This window comes from Pristis pectinata, chromosome 16 (genome assembly GCF_009764475.1).
Source record: "Pristis pectinata isolate sPriPec2 chromosome 16, sPriPec2.1.pri, whole genome shotgun sequence".
In the NCBI taxonomy this organism is placed as follows: Eukaryota; Metazoa; Chordata; class Chondrichthyes; order Rhinopristiformes; family Pristidae; genus Pristis; species Pristis pectinata.
In genome coordinates this window covers 40,781,351-40,806,785 of record NC_067420.1, presented here as the reverse complement: position 1 = coordinate 40,806,785, position 25,435 = coordinate 40,781,351, and the positions used below count along the sequence as shown (strand labels likewise).

Below are 25,435 nucleotides of genomic sequence, written 5' to 3'. Positions count from 1 at the left end.
TTTCCCCTCTCACCTTAAACCTACGCCCTCTAGTTTTAGACTCCCCTACCCTGGGAAAAAGACTGATCACTCACCTTATCTATGTTCATGATTTTATACACCTCTAAGTTCTCCCTTCATTCCAGGGAGAAATGTCCCAGCCTATCCAGTCTCTCCGAACTCAAGCTGTCCAGTCCTGGTAACATCCTTGTGAATATTTTCTAAACCCTTTCCAGCTAAATGGCATCCTTCTTATAGCTAGGGACCAGAACTGCACACAATACTCTAAGTGTGGTCTCACCCCCAGGATATTGATAGTGGGGAATTCAGTGAAATACTCTTGAAATATTTATTGAAAATGAATAACTGACAACCAGCAAAGTGTTAAAAAACATTAAAAATGTTGTCTTGCACTTTCTGTATCATGTAGTTAAAAAAAATTTGTCCAGAGAAGATGAAAGGTATAGAAGTTCTCCTGATAAAAGGGACTGAAAGCTGCACAAAATGATGAGGGCTGGACACAGTAAACAGGGAGTCAGTAACTAGAGGGATAAAGTTAAATGGTAGAAGAGTTGAAGACACAACTGAAAATTTTTGAATGGCTTGTGAGTTATGCAAAAAAATGATTTTATTCTGTGTAACACCAGAACCACACTATTGAACTTAGAGAAGGAATGACTTTTATTTACTAAACACATTTACAGCCTCCACATTGGAGTAACAGTATTTAGAGACATCTGCTCTAAACAACAGCTATAGCACAAGGCTATGCAACCTCTTTAATATGACAGGCCTTGTACATTATGTTACCAAACCTTACCAATGCTTAAAGTACAACTCATTGCATAAAGCAGCAGATATATACCTACCATGGGCCCAGGGAACCCCAAAATAGGTTTAGACACAAAAGAAAGTATAAATTGTGCGTATTATTTAGTCCAAATGATGCAATACATAGAAAGTAAACATTCCAGTGCAACTTCCTGACTACCCTCATGGTCACCACCTAAAGATGGGAAAATCCTTGGCCTGATTTATTATATCCTCATTCCCTCCCGATCATCAGCAGGTCTGGAGTGTGGCCCAGACCTCAACAGATTGTCACAGATGAAACTCCAGAGCTGAAGGCTGCAGAAAGATCACTTTTGGCAGTTAAACAGATATCAAGAGACAGCACGCAAGAAGATTCTACATTCTCAGTTCAATGGATTGTGCTGGAGCAAAGCACAGGGTCTGGCTGTTTTCTTTTCAAATGGTCATTCACTGCTGTTGCGAATGACTTAATTTGGACACCCTTCAGTTCCACTTCAGTAGCAAGTGAATAAAACCAGAGCAAGTAGGAATTTACTGTGCAAAAACATGAAGACCAGGCACTCTTCACAAAAACATTTCCGACATCGAATTCTGATCAAGTCAGAAGCATGTGGGCTGGTACAATTGGTCACTACATTGCTCTAGTGTGCAGAATCCTGGGGAATCAATGGGAATGCAAGAAAAGATTACAGGGAAAATTAGTGGTGAGATGGGATTGTGGTGTGAACTAGCATAGAAAGTACAACTGACGAATATTTCGACCCGAGTCCAATTTGTAAGGAGATATCGAATATGGAAATAGTTCTAACAAATGGGCAAGTGAAACTCGAGCAGTTTGGGTCAATTGGTATCGCGCACGCAGTGCTAGGGTTTCTTTCTCGGCACAATTATCCTGGGAAGGGACTTAGACTTCTATGGTACCCTTCATCCCTTTTGAAAAGTCTCACAGCTCTTTACAGTCCTCTGACTTTGATAAGATCACTTCCTAGATCTCCAAAAGTTGCAGCTCAGTTGGCTGGAAGCAACATTCATTAAAAGTCAGGTTTCGGTCTCTCTCTAGGGGCACTTTATATTGAAGATAAAATAGTAGAAAAAGGGGAAGGGAGATTGGGAGGCTATGCCTTCAGGAATAGATCCAGACCCAAATCCAGCTCGAGGAGCAAGGTTCCCAAGTTCAAGTCCTTCGACCAGGCTTCAGTGCAGAGAGCCCAGGCGACTGTCGCCGTACAGAGCCGAGAGCTTTCGGCTTCCGAACTTCTGCAAAAAGGGATTTTGCCACTGAGGGATGCTCCTCTGCCTACAAGTGCACACTTATTTTCACACACACAGTTTGGTGTGTGCCAATTTAGACAGAGTCATCTCCAAACTTTGATGTACAAATCAAGACCTGAAAAATGGAACAATTTGAAAATGAAAATAAAGGAATGTTTTCACCAGTGTAACAAAGAACGCAGCCATCAATATGTCTGTCCTTTGTAGTTTCAAGTGGGCGAGAGGCATTCCCTTGTCAACCATTGTGAAGCCACAGATCAGACTTTTCCTATTTATTGGTGTAGATAAACGTCGCTCAGATGTTCCTTACCTGGGTATCTCTATTAACAGGCAGATTTGATAGAGGGTTGGACCTCACCTGCCCCTGAAGTATGGCAGCTTCACAACCCCCAGATTCCCCAAAAAGTTTCTGCTGGACAATGAACAGTGCCTGAAGCGAAGTATTTTCCACAGATGCTGATACAGCTCACCATCTCCTCTCATGCTACGTCACCTAGCTTTCTCCTTCCCAGACTTATTTCTCTCGACAATCCCTATTGTGACTCCTCACTTGTAAGTTTCCTGATTGAGTTTGGTGAATGTCACTCCCCCCCAGTGATAGATTAGGACAAACCTAGCTTCTGAACAAGTTTGGGACTGGAAAAAAATTGAGGCTAATGTGATGCAAATACAGTCAAGTACTTTATATTCAAGTCAATAATGTACAACAGTTTTTACTCACGATCTGAAATTATTTGCAGTTGCAATGTGCACCATCGCTCCCAAGAAGGGAGATTCAGAGCACTCGGTTAGTTCGTCCCGCACAAAACTACAGGACATTCACTTATTGTCTCTTCTCTCTCACCCTCAAATTCCAACTTTAGGTATTCAGGTGTGACAGCATTGCTCTGGGACCACACCCAGGTACCCAGCTCTGGAGTAAAGCCAGACAAAGATCTGAGCAGATTACAAGTGTAGCCAACCAATCATCTTTAATTGAAAGGCAAGAAACTGTATAAGTGTGCTGCACAGGAGCGCCATCTAACTTTGCTCTTCCGATGGGATGAAACCATCTGCCACATGAAACTACTCCCCCAGCAAGGTATCAAGATTACAAGATGACAGGACTTTTGTTTTCTTTTATCTGGGATCACCCTGATTGATATCACACTAGGTATTGCATTAAATAGAGCAATTGCATAGACCCCTCTACAGGCTAGTTGATACCCACCAGGTACCAGTGTTCAGCAGCAGCCTTTCATTTAATATCCATGAAGATTGGTTAAAAGGTCAATCATATCCAATTATATATTCTTTCAATAGCCAGAGTTTACAAAGTTTGCCAATAGCTGAAGGTTTGAGTTCACCAAGGGGATAGAATTCACATTTACTGTAAAACACCAACTCACGAGACACACCAATTCACTTGGGTTGATCTACCCATTCTGCAGATGACAGCATGCAGAGTCCCACTGGTGGTCACTTTACAGTCGCTGACCATGATAAAAGTCCTTCCCAGCAGCCATTTTCCTCTGGAATGCTCTAATGCTGAGACCATTGAATATTCTTCAGGTCTATGCCCTCCTGCACCATTTCCCAGAGTGGGCTACAAAAGAAAAAGAGGGAAGGGGGAAAGAGAAAAACTAAAATGAGAGATATTCAAACCACAGGCCAATTTTCTTTCCAGGCAAAATAGCAAGTCCAGGTTCATGGGTCAGACTGGGGATGACACCCTCTCTCCCACTTCTTGTCTCAGATTAAGCACAAAGTTGTGGAGGCTTTGGAGAGGTTCACCAGGATGCTGCCTGGATTAGAGGGCACTAGCTATAGGCAGAGGTTAATCAGGCTCGGATTGCTTACTCTGGAACATCGGAGGCTGAGGGGAGACCTGATAGAGGTTTATAAAATTATGAGAAGCATAGATAGGGTAGACAGAATCTTCTTCCCAGGGTAGAAATATCAAATACTGGGGGGCACAGCTTTAAGGTGAGGGGAAAAAAGTTTAAAGGAGATATGTAGGGCAAGTTTTCTTTTATACACACACACAGGAACACATTGCCAGGGGTGGTGGTGGAAGCAGATACAATAGTGGCTTTTAGACAGGCACATGATTATGCAGGGAATGGAGGGATATGGATCACGTGCAGGCATTAAACAGAAGGGATTAGTTTAATTTGGCATCAAGTTCGGCACAGTCATCGTGGGCTGAAGGTTCTATGTATGACTTGAAGGTTCAGGTTCTATGTATGACTTGAAATTTCTCACCCAACCTTTCCATGAAAGTTAACTCATTTTGGTTTGGTCTGATCCTAAATTGGATTTAATTTTTGGAGAAATAAATGCAGATGTCCCATTCCCTGTTTCTAGTCTTGTATTTCAGGATTGCGTGTAAGAAATGTATATTGTAGGAAATTGTTGACTCTCTTCCCAATAGAGGTGTAATCAGAGCTGGTGCTGTCGGCCAAGACTTCAGTCATCAATTCCAAAGTCCAAGATCTGATGAAGAACGTGTGGCCAAACTGGGATTAATCTTTGACAAATTTAATTTTAAATTTAGCAAGAGTGGCTATGTTCCCTCAATGCCATACACACCTCATTTCCCTCAACTTCTGCACCTGCTGGATGCACCTCTCTGCTGTGTGGTCTACCTCCTCCTCTGTAGTGAAACGCCCAATACCAAACCTGCAGGAGCAAAGAGAACAGTGTGTTAGACAGCAGCCAAAACAGGTAGCACCAGAACAAGAAAAACAAAACAAGTGACAAAGTACATCTTCTGAATGTACTGAAGTGAGGTGGCAGAGAAAGGATAAAACAGCTGTCTTTTTGTATGACCTTCGGCACAACAAAACATCGCACGATGCTTCTAAAACATCCCAAAATGAACACCAGGACCAGATCTGACTTTGCTGTAATGGAAACCCTCTCCCCTCCTCCCAAGGTGCTTAATAATACAGCTTAACCCAACGCTCACACATGCTTCCACTCTCGCCAGGTTTGTGAAGTAATCAAATACCCCCAGTGTCGGTCACTGCGTTCGGGCAATGAGCGAAAAGCGTAGAAGCTAACAAGGAAATGGCTTTTTTGTTTTAAAAATAAAGGCTAAGCAAAGGATTGAAAAAAAACCCCACAGGTTTGATGGAGTGATCTAGCAGAAGTGCTGAAGGTGATCAAGAGAAAGACTGGAGGTTGAGCTGAGAAAATGGGGCAGAGGAAGGGGTGTTTCTGCACATTGGGGTCTTTGTTACTTTGACTACACCAAGTCTACAGCCCAAAAGGAGGGAGCCCACCCTCCTACCTGATTGAAGAGTGTGCCAAGTCTTCATCAGCCCCAATAGCTCGCAGGACATAGGAAGGCTCCAGAGAGGCCGACGTACATGCACTGAAAATACAAAACACAATGCACAGCATCAAAATGAATCTCAACCGAGTTAAAACAAAAATGTAATTTTCCCTTCTAAAAAATACTTTGTTAATAACAACTGAGAATCTTATCAGTGAAAATAATCATGGAAAGCTTTGAAAAAGGGCTGCCCAGAGGTTTGCCAATCCCCATCGACTTTCACACATTTAGTGGGAAGGTTGTGTGTAACTTAGAGGAAAGATCGGGAGGTGCAAGTCTTCCACTGCTTGCTCCGATGCTGAACAACATTCAGTTTAGGTAGGGAACTGCATGCGGGAGGGAAGGCATCAACGACACATGCAGGTCAGGAGGTTCAATCTCCAGGTCACAATGAGTTAGCTCCCACCAGTGAAACTGCAACATTTCAACGTGACCAATGCACACGTACGTTAGTCCTCCATGACAGCCTTTATGTTGATTCAGTTGCCTCCTAACACACTTTTAATCATTAGCCTGCTCTCTATTTGAACCACTAATTCTGGCATTGCATTCCACGGACTCAACCTTATCTGAAAATAAAACTCTAGCCCAGTATCTTAAAGCTTTTATTTAATTATCTGTGTATCATTGTCTCATTGTGGCTGCCAGTCAAAAGGTCCATCTCTGATGGTTTGACAAAAAAAACTTAAAGTCTCTTTCTATCTGTCCCATTTCAACTACTCCTTACAGCTCCCCTCACTGATGAGAACAACTTCAATCCTTTGAGAATGAAGGTAACATAGGAACCCTGGGCTGATTTTATAAGATAATGTTTTACAAGTTACATGTGAGAAAGGCATTTCTATTCCGGGAAAGTCAAAATCTAAACTCACAAATACAAAATCAGAATAATTAAATACAATAAAATTCAGGAGAGGCTTCTTTATTCAGACATGCCAGAATTGGAACTTGTTATCTTAGAGAGTAGTTAATGGTAGACAGGAGAACAGAGTTAAGATTGCAATTAGATCAGCCTTATTTCCCTGGAGAGCCCACAGGAGATTCACTGGGATGTTGCCTGGCTTGGAAGACTTTGGTTATAGGACGAGATTGGATAAACTGGGCTCGTTTTCCCTGAAGTGGAGGTGGCTGAGGGGCGACCTGAAAGACCTATACAAGTTTATGAGAGGCGAAGATAGGTAGTCAAAATTATTTTCCCATGGTACCATAGAACAGTACAGCACAATACAGGCCCTTCAGCCCACCATGTTGTGCCGACCTTTAAACCACTCCTAAGACTATCTAACCCCTTCCTCCCACATATCCCTCTGTATTGGTAGGGGAATCAAAAACAAGAGGGTGTGGGTTTAAAGTGAGAGGAAGGAGTTTTAAAGGGGATCTGAGTTTTAAAATATATATATGCACACACATAAAACACACACATACTGTACATATATATATACACACATACATCACACACACACACAGAATGACTGAATGTCAGACACAGTTACCATGTTTAAGAGGCATTTAGACAGACACTTAAATAGGCAAGGCGTGGAAGGATACTGTCCTAACGTGGGCAAATGGGGATACTGTAGCTGGCAAAAGGTCAGCATGGACATAGAAACAGGCCCTTTGTCCCACTATGCTATATGACAAAGAACAGGCTTGAGGGGCAATGGCCAGTTCCTGTGCCTGATTTGTATGCTGTAGAGGCTTCCAAGGGTAAGGCAGATAAACGAGGAACAAGTTGTTTTTTTTTACAAGATGACCATTTTAAATATGCAGTTTTATCAAGCCAATTACTAATTTATAGTGTGTAGCTTAGGATACTGGTTTTGTGCAATAGCCCCTCACATGATGTTGACATGCATAGATAATACTCAGTAACACGATAAGTAATACACTACCTTCCAGATGAGAGAGCTATGTCTTTCAAAGCCATCAGAAGACTCTCTCCTTCCACATATGCAAAAGAGAGGTTAATACAGCCTGCAGGAATCAGATAAAACACACATTGTCATCCCTTCCAACACAAATCGGTCAGATGGTAACACACAACTGGCCCTGCAATTTGCTCTCAGCTGTAGATAATTAATGTCCAAAGCAAAACAGAAGTTGAAGGCAAGACGGTGGGGATTGGGGATTGTTAATTTCCCCCACCTTTGGCCCTTCAGATGTAGGATCAGACACAACCCTGAAGTAAAGTACCCTGGAAGTTGCATTAATAATTAAACCTTTCATAACCATACAATGCCCTAAGCATATACAATCTTTTGAAATTTAGCCACTGATGTAGGGAGGGGAAATATAACATTCAAGTTGCACAAATCACAATGAGAGAATTATTGGCCAAGACAAAAGAAACCCTCAGAGATGCATTGCTTTAGCGCCCCACTGCAACAACCAGTACTCTGACTGCCGCACCATAGTGTTTCGCTTCATATAGTGCTTAGATCTCTGCATGGGACTTGAACCCTCAAACTCCTGAATCAGAAGCAAGACCACAACCACCAAGTCAGGGTCCACCGTCCAAAATATTTATCCATCTTTTGTATTTTCAGATACTAGCCAAGCATTTGGTTCTTTTAAGCATCTTGTAATATTATAGATTGCAATGGGGCACTGTGAAGAGTTGTCTGATTTAGTCTGGCATCCTTTACATTTACCCACCTATTCTAAACTTCTTGGGAGAACAAAAGTGGTCATAACTAATAGTTTAATGACTATTTGGAAAGGGAGATAGAACTGAAGAACAGAGGAGGAAGCTATATATCTAACACTCCCCAATTTTACATCTCTCATTTTCATGTATGTATCTAATTATGGAATGAAATGGATTGTTTCAGCTGAAGGGCTAAGGAGATGCAACTAACTCAGAGACTGGGGCCAAAGATCGGCTTCCCGTAAATCCTTTAGGAATATGTGGTGGAATCAGTCACTGTACCTGGGTACCTCTTCTCAGGGTCTCCATTGAGAATGACATCAGGGATCGCATTCATTATCTTCGTCACCAAGCGGTTGGCCATCTTGGACACATGCTTGTGATCGAGCTGCAGAAACAGCCACAGCCACATTAAAAAAGTGCAGACTGCTTTAAAAATGTAACATTCACACTATGGAAAGGGGCTATAGACACTAGTAGAGATAACAGTTCCTCTGCTTTACCTGATGCCAGCCAGCAGCCAGGAACAATGCAACAGATGCTTAAAGGTGAATGTGCTGCAGGAAAAACCTCCCAGGTTTGGCACTGAATGCAGAGCCAGTGGCTACCAACACTCAGGTACAGACATCGTGCAATCAAAGTGACAGCACAAACTTATACTATTACCCTACTTCTGATCATCTAAGCATGGCAAGCCCTGCTGAAGCTACCCATGGTTAGATAAAAATTCTAAACATTCACACAAAGACTAAGCATTCTTGGCAAGGTAAAGGGGTGCCCATTAGGAAACTGCTCTGGTATCAGAGTAAGAAGTTAAAATGGATTGAGAGTTAGACGAAGAGGAAAGGAAAAGGAAAAGTAATAGTAATTTATAATTTATTTTGCATTAACGTGAAACACTGGTAAATCCAATGGGGATTTTTAAGTATTTTCCATTCTGTCCTTGGTCAAATGCCAAACTATAAAATACAATTCCATTTTGAGTGATTAAGGTGCATCTCAAAATACATACAAGTTCTAAGGGTTTATTTTGCATATGCTTAAAGCTAACATTTCCTTATATTTTTGGATAAGGATGTGGTCAAATCCTGTTGCTCTATACAATATCCAAGCACCCATTATTATTGGATAACGTGGGATCTGGGAGAATTTTTTCCCCCCCCCACCTTGTATCAAAGCAGGAAGCTCCACAATTCACTCACCTCCATCTCCTGCAGTCCTATTTCACACGCTGCCCCAAGCCCAACCACCAGAGGAGTTGGAACTGTACCCGAACGCAGGCCCCGTTCCTGCCCCCCACCGCTCTGCAAGGCTTCCAGTCGCACCCGGGGGCGGCGTCGGACGTACAACGCACCTACGCCTAAAGGGTTTTTGGGACAAGGTGAGAGTGTGGGGGATAGACAAAAGAATCATATACCAATGTTAAAAATTGATAACAGTCACTGCTAAAATACATTTATTACTACATTCTTACTGCACCTTCTACATCACAGCATCTTTGAAATGGCCTCAGCTGAAACAAACCACAGCCTTACCAATTCAGTGATGTTCTCCAGTGAGGACCGCTCACCTCCAACACATGGTGTTTTGTTGCTTCCTATTTTATGGAAATTCCAGTTTTAATAATTTGAGATTTCCATTTAGCAACTCCAACACCGCAAGTCTACCAAATCTTTACTGCCTTACGTATGTGCAACTTATCTTGCTTCATTATCTGAATCTGATGCACAACTTCACTCCAAAAAGAGAAGTACCATCACGATAGTTTTGTACACTTCTGTCCACTTCAGTTTCAGATTTGTATTGCACCTGGGATCACTACATTTTTTTGTACTATTTGAAATAAAGGATTTCTTCAGCAACCAAAGTATCTGTACTTACAGATACTACATCCATGAGTTTGACAGCATCAGATGTTTCTGCTGTTGCCAACCTGTTCTCCCCACCAAAGCCCTCCCACCCTATTTTGATTTGCTCCACAAGTCACTTGTTATTTAATCCCTGCCTTCACCCTATTGCAGATAACATCTCTTACGTTCATTCCCCTGCTTAGAACTTACCTTTCAACTTTCTCTAATTACAACTGACAGCATCAACTCTTGCTGTTCTCCACAGACGTCCTCTGACTTAGCTCCAAGATATTCTGACTATTTCTGTTTAAAAGCATCTGCAGTAATTTTTGTACCATAATATTTGCATTCTTAGCTGTTAATTTTCCACGGTGGTGTCTGGATCCAATCATAATGGTTAAAGGAAAGCAAAATCAAGGGATTTGATAATAGCGGAAGCCTGGGATTCAATCTGTCACTCAACTGGAAGATAATCGATAATGGACCACTGCAAATTCTAGGTATTGCCACACTATTCTGAATCAATTTACCAGTAGTTAGACTTTCTGGCCTCAAAGGACAACCCCCTAGCAAAAGAGGACCCATAAGTATTATATAGCACACTGGTATTATTTGCTGTCTCACCCAGAGTTCAATCCTGACCTCCGGTGCTGTCCATGTGGAGTTTGCACTCTCTCCTTGTGAAAGCACCTGGACAAAACCATGTGCTGGTCTCCTTCCACATCCCAAAGGCATGCAGGTCCCTAGGTTGATTGGCTGCTGTAAATGAGGTTGTAGAGTCTGGAGTTGGTGGGGAGTATAGGTTATAAGGGAAATCAGTAGGGGAATGGGATTGCCATGAGCTGGGCCAAAGGCCCTTCTAGGTCATAAGGAAATATGATTATGGATTAAACAAATCAATTTACCATAAATAAGACTTCCAAAGGTATAAAAGTGGATAGCCACAAGAATAGCAAGTGAAATTGTTGAGTTCCTCTCAACTACGTAAAACACCTTTCTAGAAGTGAGACTGCTTGAGACCAAGCAACAGCAGCTGAAAATACAAAAGTATAAATATACTGTATATTTACTGCAGTTTTTATACACCTTGGTCTATACATCAAATCTAAAACCACCTGAGGAAGCAGCACTAGTGACCCCTTAAACTGGGTGACCCTCCTTGGCATCGTGTTTTAAGAACCGAGAAGCCTGCATTCAAGTTGCCAAAGGTGATAAGCCAGTTGCCTGCATTTCCATAAAGATGCAACTACAATCTAGAATTAAAGCTGTGCCTGCACAATTGATTAACAAATGTATAGAAACACTTTCTTTCAAAAAGTAACAACACTCATTTCAAGTTATTTTGTAGACAGTTTCTATTGATGAGTTGTAGGCAACTTAGGCACTGGGATCGAATGGTGTACCTTTTGGTCCATAGATTTTGTGACCACTGATAGACAACAGATCAATCTTCATTTTGTTCACATCGATGGGAATTTTCCCAACAGCTTGTGCAGCATCCGTATGGAAAAACACCTTGTGGGCTTGGCAAATGTGACCTGTAGATACCAAAAAGATATAATTGGTGGATGGATATCATGACCTAAAACTGGATCTTTCCTCAGCAATAACCTCTCACCCTTTGCTGAAGGCTTTGACTCCTTGAGCCACACAAACCAACGCAACCTAGGTTTGGTTAATACAATAGCCTTCCCAGTGACCCAGATTATGAAGAGGAAACCAGCTTTCTGTTCTCCGTTGCTATTTAATGCTCTCTTCTACAAGGAACGCCCAGTTACATAAACTACTCTTGGCTATAGAGTAGCTAAACCAGTTAGTATGCTGACACCACCAGGGCCCCAAGCAAAACAGATTCCAGCAGAAAGAGTGAGTGTTAACATACCTATATCTTCAATTGGTTGCTTTATCCCAATTTCATTGTTCACAGTCATTATTGACACCACACTAGTATCTGGTCGAATTGCTTTCTCCAATTCCTAGCAAGTACAGATAGAAAAGTTAGTTAGAAAACATCCTATGTTTCAAAACCAACCATCTAACAAACTGTCGCAGTGGTCCAGTTGGCTGTGATCCCCCAAGGTCTCCATTTTTACCTCAGCCAGAATGTTCACAGTCCAGACACTAGAGACACAAGAGAATGCAAATGCTGGAAATCTGGGGCAACACACAAAGGAGCTGGAGGAACAGTGGGTCAGGCAGCATCTAGAGAGGGAATAGACAGTTGATGTTTCCGGTCGAGACCCTTCATCAGGACTGGCAGAAACTAGGCTGACATTCTAGTGCAGTACCAAGGGAATGTTGGACTATAGGAGGCGTCATCTTTCTGTTCTCAGATGTACATTAAGAAAAATATCAGTTTTATTTTGAAGAAATGCAGAGTTACTCCAAGGTCCTGGACAATTCTTCAATCAGTTCCAAAAAAAAGTCAAAATCCACAATAAAATGCCTGGGGAGAACTGTAAGCCAGGAAAGGTTTTAGTTTAGCCTTTGGTTTTACTTCCAGTTTCAACCTATGCAATCAAAGTTTCTCAATTAATACATGCTCATTGTAGACCAGCATTATACTGTCACCTTTTTCCTTGGTTAACCCCTCTAACATGTACAGCCACAACTCCTGGATTAGGAATGCAAACAAAGATAATTGAATCTACTACTCCCAATTACTTGAAAGCTTTAGTGCTAACGAGGTACAGTCAATCATCCCTCGCTGGTGAGCTACTTACCCACACCCCCACAGAAAGACTGATAACGCCCACGAGCAGCAAAGCATGCCTTGGCTCTGATAGAAGAAGTCCCCTAAACAAAGAGTTAAAGCCTGCAGAAAAAAAAAGAGCCAGGAAAAATCTTTGGGAGAAAACTTGCCTCCAAATCAATCAGCCCATTTGTCTTCACTGGCAGATAGGTAACTTGAAAACCCTCAGTCTCAAGCATACGGCAAGAATCGAGTACACATTTGTGCTCTGTCTGAGTTGTGATGATGTGCTTCTTTCTGGCTTTGTAAAACCTTGCAACACCCTGGAAATAACAGAAAACAAAACAGATCTAGAGCACAAGATTATAACCTACAAAAATAAATCAAAAGTGAATTCTGCTCCCCAGAATCTGTTAGCGTCACCCTCGGAAAAGTTTAATACACGTCAAATGTATTTGTCATTTTTACATAATTATACTATAGATAAAAAGGTTTAAAATTATGAAAGTGGACTGCAAGGATTGGTCTTTTATTCATCCCAAGGACACCAGTTAACTCTCACAGACAACAAGCACTAATGAGGCAAATTAACCGTCTAGAAATGATGCACTGGCTCATGCACTTGCCCCAATACCAAGTCGCTGGAACCCTACCTTGATGGCGATGTTGTTCGACTCTGTAGCACCACTGGTGAAGATAATTTCTCTCTCGTCTGCTCCTATCACAGCAGCTGTTTGCTGGAGTAACAATTGTTTTATTTTAAAAAAAGGTAGGTTAAAATATGCATTTCAAACTTTCAAACATTGCGGGGACCTTTTTTGAATTATTTTCAAAACCTTTGACTTGGTGGTTAAAGCACAGATATTGGCTAATTAATAATATCTGTTTAGGGTGTTTTTTTTGTCTTTTTTTTAAAAAACCAAACAACTTCGGTCTTGGTTGGGTTTAGATTTTTTTTTAAGTAATAAAATTAGTTCAATTTAATTGTTATTAATTAACTAGTATTTTCATTTATCAATACAGGGTATTGTGATTTTAAGTATGATTTAACACAATGTACCCTGTAGTATTTTATCTTTTTTTGATTCATGTACTTTGTATTTTCTATGTGGAATTAATAATAATATTGTAAAAAGAAAAAAAAACACGCACTCTTCCCTCATTTTTTTTTAAGAAAGGAAAACCAGCTTAAAAGATTCACATTTAATGTCACCCAACTTCTCCAGGCAAATTGCAGGAGCCAGAGAGTGAAATGTGTGGGTAGTGGGTGGATGGAACCAGGAGGTGGGGGGAGGCAGGGAGGGGGTAAGAGGGGGGGGGTGAGGGGGGGGGGGTGAGGGGGGGGGGTGAGGGGGGGGGTGAGGGGGGGGGTGAGGGGGGGGGTGAGGGGGGGGGGTGAGGGGGGGGGGTGGGGGGGGGGGGGGGTGAGGGGGGGGGGGTGAGGGGGGGGTTGAGGGGGGGGTTGAGGGGGGGGGTGAGGGGGGGGGTGAGGGGGGGGGTAAGAGGGGGGTAAGAGGGGGGGTAAGAGGGGGGGTAAGAGGGGGGGTAAGAGTATGGAGCCTGGAAGAGGATATTGTGTTTATATAACAGCACAGGTTAATAGTTAAAATCAACAGTCCCCAGCTGACCCGAGTAAAAGAGCACTGTGGCTGCATCACACTGACTGGTAAATCATTAACATGGTTTCTGCTCCGTTTCAAGTTAGTCAACCACAACTGAATAAAGGAGTCAGTCAGGGCTTGAAACTACAGAATCAATAAGTGAGAAAGGAGCAAAATAAATCCCAGCTGGATGAACTCTGTGGGGACTAAGGGGTGGATGAGGTCCCTCAACAGCACAGAGTGTAGAGGGAAGATAGCCAGTATAAAGAGGTGAGCGGGAAGGGGTGAGCCAGGGGCTGGGTAAGTGATAGGTGGAACCAGGTAAGGTGGGGGATGATGGGCAGACGGAGTCAGGTGGGGAAGGACGACAGGGGTGTTTAGAGACAAGAGTCACCGAGTCCATCATGCCACAAGTCCAACCCAAGAAACCCTCGGAGCAGCCTGCCAAGTAATGTTACTCTCCTGGTATTTAGCCAGCACCCTGCAAATGTTTCCCCTTTGTCTATATATGATTTCCTTTTGAAAGTTATTAAATTAGCCTTAGATTTAATTTGAGAATGCAGGCAGAGGACTGAGGTTCAAAGCAAAGCAATGCAAAGATGGAAGATTTGCAGGAAAATTGGTAAGAAATAATTGGGCAGCATCAATATATGTGCCTTTAAAACCTGATGATAACAGAAGGAAAAAAAACATTCCGGTTATTAGGACAAGACTCAAGTTAAACAGTGATAACATATAGAGAAGGAAGTTTATTTGAAGCTTAACAAAATATGACAGGAGGCTATGACCACAGCAAAACAGGAAATAGTGTTGGGGAGGGTGCAGTTTAAAAAAAAGGCCAGTGTCAGAGAAGCACTAGCAAATCCTCCAGAGATACACAAGATTAAAATAGGTCAGTCTGATGAAAGGCAAGGCAGGTGTTCACCAGGTAAATGAAACTGAGCTTGAAGTTTGTTTTAACAGCAAAGATAATAAAAGGTCAAAGGAATTCAGAAAATCAAAAATACTTTAAGCAAAGCAAGAAGCAATAGCTATTGGGTGGACTCAGTTCTTTCAAGTTATGTATTTTTTTTAAAAAGAAAAGCCTTCTCCAGGCCCAGGGAGGAGAAAAGATGCACGTCGAGCCAAAAACAAAGCCCAAACACTGATTCTAATTGATTTTCAGCCAAACATTTAACAAGATCACGATCAGAACTTGTTAAGTGTAATTAGTGGAGGTGGTAGAGCTGTGAGGAACAAAGCTTACCTTTCTCGCTTTCTCCATAGCTGCTTCACTCTCCCAGCCATATGCATGTGTTCTTGAATGAGGGTTACCATAATAGTTGACCTGATAAGGGAGCATTGCATCCAACACTCGCGGATCCTAGTGGTTAATTGGAAATATTAATAACATGGAGCATACCTTGCACTTACATAACTTAAGGATACTTTCATAACATAGGTCCATAACCAGCGTCTTCAACTTAAATAAGGGTAATTATAATGGTATGAGGGAGGAGTTGTCTAAGATGGACTGGGTAAACAAGCTAAGAGACAGGAGAGGATCTGTGGCAGACTTTAAAACAGCTGGTCTATGATGCTCAGCAAGGATTCCATGAGAGAGAGAGGCACAATTTGTGGTTAACAAAGGTAAAGGATAACGTTAAATTAAAAAGTAGGGTATTCAAAGTGGCAAGGGCCAGTGGTAAGCCAAAAGACAGGGAAATTTTTAGGATCCAGAAGCAGATGACTAAAAAACTTGAGGGAGAGAATAAATTTTGGGTTCAAGGACACAACCGTAAAACTAGGCTAAGATTTCAGTGCAATATCAAAAGTGGCACCCCCTCAATAAGCTATAGCTTGTGTGTCAAGTAACAGGGTTGCTAGCAATTTTTCCCAACACAGGGCAAGTAAAATAACCAATATCACCAAAACATATTAACTGGCCATTTATTTTAACATCTGTGCAACATTGCAACATGTAAACAGACTTTTACATTTACCCAGAAAACATGTCACCAAAGCCTTTTAACAATAGGGAAGAATTCTATAAATGTTCCCAAGATGCACTAAACAGAAACTGTTAGTGTAACGCTATTACACCACCAGCGACCCAGGTTCAATTCCAGCTGCTGTCTGTAAGGAACTTGTACGTTCTCCCTGTGTCTGCGTGGGTTCTCCTCCTGGTGCTCCAGTTTCCTCCCACGTTCCAAAGACGTACGGGTTAGGAAGTTGTGGGCATGCTATGTTGGTGCTGGAAGCGTGGTGACACTTGCGGGCTGCCCCCAGAACACTCTACGCAAAAGATGCATTTCACTGTGTGTTTCGATGTATATGTGACTAATAAAGATATCTTATTATTATTTTACTTTTTTACTAAATTTCATAGAGCCTTGCTATACATTTAATGCAGTCCTCACTTAAGTTTTACATGGAAACTTGAAAATTAATTTATAGGTCCTCAGTTGACTAAAATATTCTACAGGGTTTCAGGATCAGATTCAAATAAAAGTGAAGCCACGGTGTGGTTGAAAGCTTAGTTTCATTGGAACCCATTGGTCAGCCAAATGTCTCTCAAACCCCTCAGTAAAACTTTCCATTAACCTGCATCCTGATGGATTTACTTGGATCAGTAACAACATTGGCGTCTACTCAACATTGCAGAAAATTGCTCAGGTATAGCCTGTTAATGAAAAGCAGGACAAATCCAGTCTGGTTAATTACCACTCAGTGTACTCTCAATTAAAAGTGATAGAAGTTGCCATCAACAATACTGTCAAGCAGCACTTACCAATAACCTGCTCACTAATGCCAAGTTTAGGTTCTGCCAGGACTAACCCACTCCAGATCTTATCATAACCTTTGTCCAAACATGAGTCAAAGAGCTGAGTTGCAGAAGTGAGGCGAGAGTGACAGCCCTTAACAGCTTGGTAGCATTTGACCAAATTTACTATCAAGGAGCCCTAGTAAAACTAACGCCCCTCAGGATCAAAGGAAAAATATCCCAACGAGTGGAGTCATACCTCACACAAAGAAAGGTGGCTGTGCTTTATGAAGGTTAAACATCCCAGCCCCACCAGGACGCACTGCAGGAGTTCCACAGGGCATCATCCTAGGTCCAAGCATCTGTTTCATCAGTGACTTTCCTTTCATGATAAGGTCAGAACTTTGATTGGTCAGCTCCCCTCCGACTTCCCTATATAGTAGTCTTTTCTTGCAAGATCAAGACCTAGAGAACTTTCATGCTGGGGCTGATAAGTGGCAAGTAAGATTTGCATTACAAGAATGCTAGATAGGCAGTGACCATCTCCAACAAGATTTTAACCACAACCCTTGGCTGAGTCCCCCACCAACATATCCGGGGTCACCACTAAGCAGAACCACACAAATGCTATAGCTACAAGAGCAAGGCAAGAGGCAAGATATCTTACAGCCAGTGATTCACCTGTTGATACTGCAAAGACTTTCCACCGTGTACAAGGCACAAGTCGGAATATGATGGAATACTATCCACTTGCCTGGATGACTGCAGCTTTGACAAGTCAAGTTTGACAACATCCAGAACAAAGCAGACTGCCTTCACCATACATGGGCTATCTACAAAATACACTGCAGTTACACAACTAGGCTACTCCAACAGTACCTCCCAAAACACTGCTACCAAGGAAACAGGCAGCAGGCACTTGGGAATGTCACCATGTACAGGTTGCCCCTCCAAGTGGCACACTATCCTGACTTCAAAATATTTCACTTCCTAAACCCTGGAGCGCCATGCTAACAGCACTGTGGGAATGCCTTCATTAGAAGGAATGTAACAGTTCAAAGCAGCAGCTCACCAGTACCTTCCCAAGGGGGCATCAAGGATAGGCAATAAATGCTGATGTTGTCAATGACACCCAGATCCCAGAAAATGAATAAGAAAAATCTGTACCATTGGTGTTGTTGCCTGGAAATCCAAGTACAGAGGGCGGAGTGCATTTTCTTGAACTTTTGAAGTCTTGCTATCTAGAGAAGCAGAAAGAACTTGAACATTACACACAGTTCAAGATGCAAGGTCACTACTGAAGCTCAGCTGGTTATTAGGCCTACAAAGACCAAACATTTTCATATTCAGCATAGCCTCAAACACAGTTCCAGAAAGAGTAAAGGCTGATTAAATGCGTATCCCAAACCAAATCACCCACCTGCAGATGAACCCTTTTTATTGTCTAGAGTACAAAGTTTGGAAAATAAATCAGGCATTGCCTTTGTCTGTACACTTCTGAGTTGCCCTGGTTCAGAGCCATCAAAGACACTAAAGGTTGAACTATAAGGAGAGGTTAAACAAGCTGGGCTGTTCCTCCTTGGAACACAAGAGACTGAGGGGTGATCTCATAGAGGTGTATAAAATCATGAGAGGTAGAGATAGAGTGAGCAGTCTTTTTTCCCTCCAGGGTTGGGGAATCGAAAACTAGAGGACATAGTTTTAAGGTTAGAGGTGAAAGGTTTAATAAGAACCTGAGGAGCAACTTTTTTTTTACTACACAGCAGGTGGTAGATATATGGAACCAGCTGCCAGAGGAAGTGGGTGAGGTAGATACATTACATTGAGGTAGTATGTGGACAGGTATATGGATGACAAGAGTTTAGAAGGATATGGGCCAAGTGCTGGGAAATGGGAAATGGCACAGTAGTGTCGCAGTTAGCGTAACGCTATTACAGCGCCAGCGACCCGGGTTCAATTCCCGCCGCTGTCTGTAAGGAGTTTGAACGTTCTCCCTGTGTCTGCGTGGGTTTCCTCCGGGTGCTCCGGGTTCCTCCCACATTCCAAAGACGTACAGGTTAGGAAGTTGTGGACGTGCTATGTTGGCGACGGAAGCGTGGCGACACTTGCGGGCTGCCCCCAGAACACTCTACGCAAAAGATGTACTTCACTCTGTGTTTCGATGTACATGTGGCTAATAAAGAAATCTTATCTTATATACTGTACACCTTGGTCAGCATGGACACGCATGGGCCAAAGGTCCTTTTTTCATGCTGTGTGACACTATGGCAGTTTAAAACAAGAAGAAAAAACAGCCCTCAAGCCCATTTTCCTGTTCAGAACAATCAAAGCTGACACTTTATCCTCATCCCACCAGCCAAGGAAACTATTAATCTTGCTTTTGAATATAATCTTTGAGCAACAACAGAAATTCATGTTCTCTTCCTCCTCTAGCCATTATTCCCTCCTTCTCCCACCCAAATATTAGACCATAAGACAAAGGAGCAGAAGTCAGCCATTCGGCCTGTCGAGTCTGCTCCGCCATTCTATCATGAGCTGATCCATTCTCCCATTCAGCCCAACTCCCCCGTCTTCTCACCATAACCTTTGACGCCCTGGCTACTCAGATACCTATCAATCTCTGCCTTAAATACACCCAATGACTTTGCCTCCACAGCCACCCGTGGCAACAAATTCCACAGATTCACCACTCTCTGGCTAAAGAAATTTCTCCGCATCTCTATTCTGAATGGGCGCCCTTCAATCCTGAAGTCGTGCCCTCTTGTACTAGAACCCATCTTTAAATCATCTCTCTCCCACAGATATGGTATTGATAGTTTACTGCTCATTCCTCTACCTATTCTTATTTGTTCTCCCTCTGGACCTCAACACTCCTGCACAGGATTTAATCACCTTAAAGCTGCCCTTATTTTCACTTGTTACTGGTGCCCAACAGCACTCACTGTTCCACCAGCTCATTTCCTCACAAGGCTCCATCTCCATTCTTCCCCCAATTTACTGTGAATATTCTCTCTTCTGCACCCCATTTCACTGACTCTTTCTCTCTCTTCCCATCCCCAGCACCCTTCACCACCACTCACCTCCTAGCAGAGTGTTAGGAATCTCCCTCCTCCAGTTCCCCAGCCACCTTTCACTTTTACTCTTCCCCACCCATCCTCTTCTCCTGATATGACCCCTTCTCCTCTCCCCATCCCCCCTTCTCTCCCACACTCTTATCATGTTCCTTCCTCCCAAGCCCTACTGCCCTCACACATCCTATAGCCCTTCCTACTCCCTCCATCCTCTCCCCCTCCATCACCCCCATTCCCTCCCTCCAACATTCCCCTCCCCCTGACCTCCCCCACCCCACATTCCCTCCCCCCCGACATCCCCCACCCCCATTCCCTCCCCTCCGACATCCCCCACCCCCCATTCCCTCCCCTCCGACATCCCCCACCCCCCATTCCCTCCCCTCCGACATCCCCCACCCCCCATTCCCACCCCCCCGACATCCCCCACCCCCCATTCCCACCCCCCCGACATCCCCCACCCCCCATTCCCACCCCCCCGACATCCCCCACCCCCATTCCCACCCCCCCGACATCCCCCACCCCCCATTCCCACCCCCCGACATCCCCCAACCTCCCATTCCCCCAACACCCCATTCCCTCCCCCCTGACATCCCCCCACCCCCCCATTCCCCTGACATCCCCCAGCCTCCCATTCCCCCCCACATCCCCCACTCTCCCACCACATCCCCCACCCTCCCATTCCCTCCCCCACATCCCCCACCCTCCCATTCCCCCCCCACATCCCCCACTCTCCCATTCCCCCCCCCACATCCCCCACCCTCCCATTCCCCCCCCCACATCCCCCACCCTCCCATTCCCCCCCCCCCACATCCCCCACCCTCCCATTCCCCCCCCCACATCCCCCACCCTCCCATTCCCCCCCCCACATCCCCCACCCTCCCATTCCCCCCCCACATCCCCCACCCTCCCATTCCCCCCCCCACATCCCCCACCCTCCCATTCCCCCCCCCACATCCCCCCACCCTCCCATTCCCCCCCACATCCCCCACCCTCCCATTCCCCCCCCACATCCCCCCCACATCCCCTCCCCCATGTATCCCCACCCCCCCCCATCCCCCCAACACCCCCTATTCCCTCCCCCCCCGGCATTCCCTCCCCGCATCCCCTCCCCCGCGCACCTCGCTCGGCCGCCGACCCGCGGCCCCCTGGCCCACTGAGCCGCCGGGCCCAGGCCGCTCGGAGGGCGGACGCCGCCCGGACCGACCTCCCGCACAACATCCCCGGCCGCAGAACCCTGACCGGAACCCACGCGTGACCCTTCACCCTGACAACGGAAATGACATCGACACGGAGCCGCGCTGATCACGTGAGACGCGGGGTGGGGGTTGAAGAGCAGCAAAACTCTCAAACTCGATGTAAATTCACTTAAATAATCGTTCCAAGGCGCTGGGGGGGGGGGGGGCAGAGTTAACGTTTCAACCCTTGGTCAAAATTGGGACAATGAGGTAGAGTGAAGCAGCAGAAGGAATGGATAGGATGAAGGGGATAGTTGGGGCAGGGTGAGGGCAGGGTTGCTGTGGGGATAAGTCGTGGGTCATGCAGTGGCTGGGTTAGAGGGGCTAACAGTAGGGCTGTGGGAGCTGTCAAACAGCCCAAACTGCACCAGAAGGTGCCAATATCACAGGTGGAGACACAAGGGACTGTAGATGCTGTAATCTGGAGCAACAATTTAGTAAATTGGTTTATCACCACATATACCGAGGGACAGTGCAAAACTTGTGTACCATTCATACAGATCCGTTCGTCAGCAAACAAAGACTTTGGGAAGACGAAAGCATGCGCTATCAGGAGAGGCTGGACAAGCTTGGGCTCTTTTCTCTGGAGCGGTGGAGTCTGAGGGGTGATCTGTTGGAGGTGTGTGGAGTTATGAGGGGCATAGATCGGGTGGGCAAGCAATATCTTTTTCCCACTATTGAGCGATCCAGTACCGGAGGGCGTGCATTTAAGGTGAGAGGGGGTAGGTACAGAACAGACGTGAGGGTTACGTTTTTTACTGAGAGGGTGGTGGATGCCTGGAATGCGTTGCCTGATAGGGTGGTGGAGGCAAATTCATTGGGGGCTTTTAAGAGGGACTTGGATGGGCACGTGAATGAGAAGAAAATAGAGGGATATGGGCATTATGTAGATAGGAGGAAATAGCTATGTCAGCACAACATTGTGGGCCAAAGGGCCTGTTCTGTGCTGTACTGTCCTATGTTCTATAAACCAGGGTAAAACTTACACAGTGAATGGTAGGATAAGATCTTTATTAGTCACATGTACATGGAAACACGCAGTGAAATACATCTTTTGCGTAGTGTGTTCTGTAGGCAGCCCGCTAGGGCATTGACGTGTGTGGTAGAACAAAGGGACCTGGGAATACAGATCTATAATTCCTTGAAAGTGGCATCACAGGTAGATAGGGTTATAAAGAGAGGTTTTGGCATATTGGCCTTCATAAATCAGGGCACTGAGTACAGAGGTTGGGATGTTATGTTGAAGTCGTATAAGATGTTGATGAGGTCAAACCATATGCAGTTCTGGTCACCGACCTACAGGAAAGATATCAATAAGCTTGAAAGAATGCAGAGAAAATTTATTCGGATGTTACCGGGACTTGAGGACCTGAGTTACAGGGATAGGTTGAATAGGTTAGGACTTTATTCCCTGGAACAGAGGAGAATGAGGGGAGATAAGATCTTTATTAGTCACATGTACATCGAAACACACAGTGAAATGCATCTTTTGCATAGAGCGTTCTGGGGGCAGGCCGCAAGTGTCGCCACGCTTCCGGCGCCAACATAGCATGCCCACAACTTCCTAACCCATAAGTCCTTGGAATGTGGGAGGAAACCGGAGCACCTGGAGGAAACCCACACAGACACGGGGAGAACGTACAAACTCCGTACAGACAGCGGCCGGAATTGAACCTGGGTCTCTGGCGCTGTAAAGCGTTACGCTAACCGCTACACTACCATGCCTGCCCAATGTTATAGAAGTATACAAAATTATGAGGGGTATAGATAGGGTGAATGCACGCAGGCTTTTTCCCCTCAGGTTGGGTGAGACTAGAACTAGAGGTCGTAGGTTTAGGGTGAAAGGTGAAATGTTTAAGGGGAATCTGAGGGGGAACTACTTCACTCAGAGGGTGGTGCAAGTGTGGAATGAGCTGCCAGTGGAAGTGGTAGATGAGGGTTCAATTATAACATGTATTGGTTTATTATTGTCACTTGTACCGAGGTACAGTGAAAAACTTGTCTTGCATGTCGATCGTACAGGTCAATTCATTACACAGTGCAGTTACATTGGGTTAGTACAGAGTCTATTGATGTACAGGTAAAAACAATAACAGTAAACTGTTACAGCTACAGAGAAAGTGCAGTGCAATAAGGTGCAATAATTTAAGAGAAGTTTGGATAGGTGCAATAATCTAAGAGAAGTTTGGATAGGTGCATGGATGAGAGAGGTGTGGAGGGATATGGTTCAGGTGCAGATGGGACTTGGCAGAAAACCAGGCCGGCATGGACTAGATGAGCCGCAGGGCCTGTTTCTGTGCTGTAGTCTCTATGACTCAGCAGGTCAGGTATCATCTGTTGGGGGAAATGGACAGTCGGCATTTGGGGGTCCAGACCCTTCATCTGAACAGATGGATGACTGGCAGAAGTGGCCAGCTCTGATGCAGAGAAGAAAGTGAGTTAACTGAGTTGAAGAATTAGATATAGATTCCTGCTTCTTCCCCACTACCATCAGGTTCTTGAACCGACCTGAAAAACCCTAACACTATCTTGGACTATATTTCTTCCTACTCTCCCTCAACCTGCACTAATGTTGTTATGTTTATTTTGTCATGTATAATTTTTATTTTAAAGTTTATGTTAACTTGTGGTTGTCATGTACTTGTGCTGCTGTTGCAAAAAGTTGATTTTCATGGCATTTATACCCTGGGTCTGTATGCCTATGACAATAAACTTGAACTTGAAGGCTGCAGTGTGTCCAAATGGAAGATGAATTCCTGTAGAGGGAGGTGGGTCCTGATGCAGGGTTTTGGCCCAAAATACCAACTATTTCTCCCCCCCCACAGATGCTGCTCGACCACAGGTGAGTTCCTCCAGCAGGTTGTTTGTTGTGTTGTTACTGTAGGTTGTGTTAGGCCTTGTTATAACAGTGCAGGAAGCCACAGACGGATCAGAGTGGGATTTAGAACTTGTGGCAGGCAACAAGAAGCTCAGGGTTACCCCTGCGGATCAAACGCAGTTACTGAACCTCGTTTAGTTATGTGACAAGACCACATTGTGAATACAGAGTGCAGTACACTAGATTGGTAGAAGTGCAAATAATTCACTGCTTCACCTGGAAAGACTATGGGTTGCTAAGTGGCAGGAAGGGAAGAAGCGGGAGTTCACGTGTTGCAAATCCTGTGCTTACATAGCAGAGTGCTGTAAGAACAGAAGTGGTAGGTGGGGATAGAAGAATGGACAAAGGAGTTGTGCAGGGAATGGACCCCAGGAGATCACTGCAGGTGTTCCTCAGGGCCATGTCCTGGGCCCTATGATGTTCAGCTGCTCCTCAGTGACTTTCCTTCCATCATAAAGTCAGAAGTGGGGACTTCTGTGCAATCATCAGCAATGTTCAGTTCCATTTTTCTACTCATTAACAAGGAAAGCACCCTTACCCAAGTGCAGCAAGACCGAGACAACATCCAGACGCAAGATGATAAGTTGTAAGTAACATTTGTGCCACTAAAGTGCGAGGGAATGACCATGTCCGAAAGAGGAAAGTCCATCACCTACCCTCGACATTCAGTGGGATCACCATTGCTAAGACTTCCACCATCTATAACCTGGCAGTCACAATTGACCAGAAATTTGACTGCACCAGGCACATCAATACTGCAGCTAAAAGGCCAGAGACTGGGTATCTTGCATGTGCCACTCACCTAATACACTAAGGGCTTTTCACTATCTACAAGGGGCAGTAAGGAGTGATGGAATACTCTTGATTTGCCAGTGTGGTTGCAACTCTCAAGAAGCTACTACTGATGCAAGGCTAACTTTTCATCAGTTCCTCATTTTCTCTCTCCTTTCTTAATTAGTGGGTTGACATTCACTACTTTCCAAATTGTGGGTGCCGTCCTAGAATCTACGTGACATTGGTTAGGCTGCACTTGGAGTATTGTGTGCAGTTCTGTTTGCCACACTGCAGGAAAGATGTGATTAAGCTAGAAAGGGTGCAGAAAATACGCTATCTGAATTGGAGGGCTTAAGTTGTAAGGAGATATTGGATAGGCTGGGGCTTTTTTCCCTGGAGCAAAAGAGGCTGAGAGATGAAATGATGTGCAGGTGTTATTACCCTTTGAAAGGTGAGAGGTATAGGTGAGAGGTGAGAACTAATGAGAGGCATAGATAGGGTAAATAGCCAGAGTCTTTTTCCCATGGTAGGGGTGTCTAAAACTAGAGGGCATCAGTTTAA

The 25,435-nt window shown here is 44.4% G+C and overlaps 1 protein-coding gene across 1 annotated transcript; it reads right to left on the bottom strand.

Moving 5' to 3' along the window:
- Window positions 1–641: 641 nt before the first annotated feature.
- On the bottom strand, window positions 642–21,281 carry nfs1 (NFS1 cysteine desulfurase). The gene is made up of 13 exons (XM_052031566.1): window positions 21,106–21,281; window positions 18,084–18,157; window positions 15,420–15,536; window positions 13,226–13,309; window positions 12,743–12,895; window positions 11,763–11,856; window positions 11,284–11,418; window positions 9,233–9,390; window positions 8,313–8,418; window positions 7,276–7,357; window positions 5,339–5,422; window positions 4,636–4,725; window positions 642–3,649 (listed from the first exon to the last, which is right to left on the bottom strand). The coding sequence occupies exons 1-13, from the start codon at window positions 21,203–21,205 to the stop codon at window positions 3,586–3,588; spliced, it is 1,341 nt and encodes a 446-aa protein (XP_051887526.1). The 5' UTR covers window positions 21,206–21,281; the 3' UTR covers window positions 642–3,585.
- Window positions 21,282–25,435: the final 4,154 nt, after the last annotated feature.

Bases quoted from the DNA above. Each gene is read 5' to 3' on its own strand.
- nfs1 (XM_052031566.1), bottom strand. From the start codon at position 21,205: ATGTTGTGCGGGAGGTCGGTCCGGGCGGCGTCCGCCCTCCGAGCGGCC. The intron at 18,158-21,105 runs GTGCGCGGGGGA...CTGCTTCTCTAG, and splicing joins CGGGTCGGCGGCCGAGCGAG to ATAGCAAGACTTCAAAAGTT. The intron at 13,310-15,419 runs GTAAGCTTTGTT...TTGTTACTCCAG, and splicing joins CTATGGAGAAAGCGAGAAAG to CAAACAGCTGCTGTGATAGG.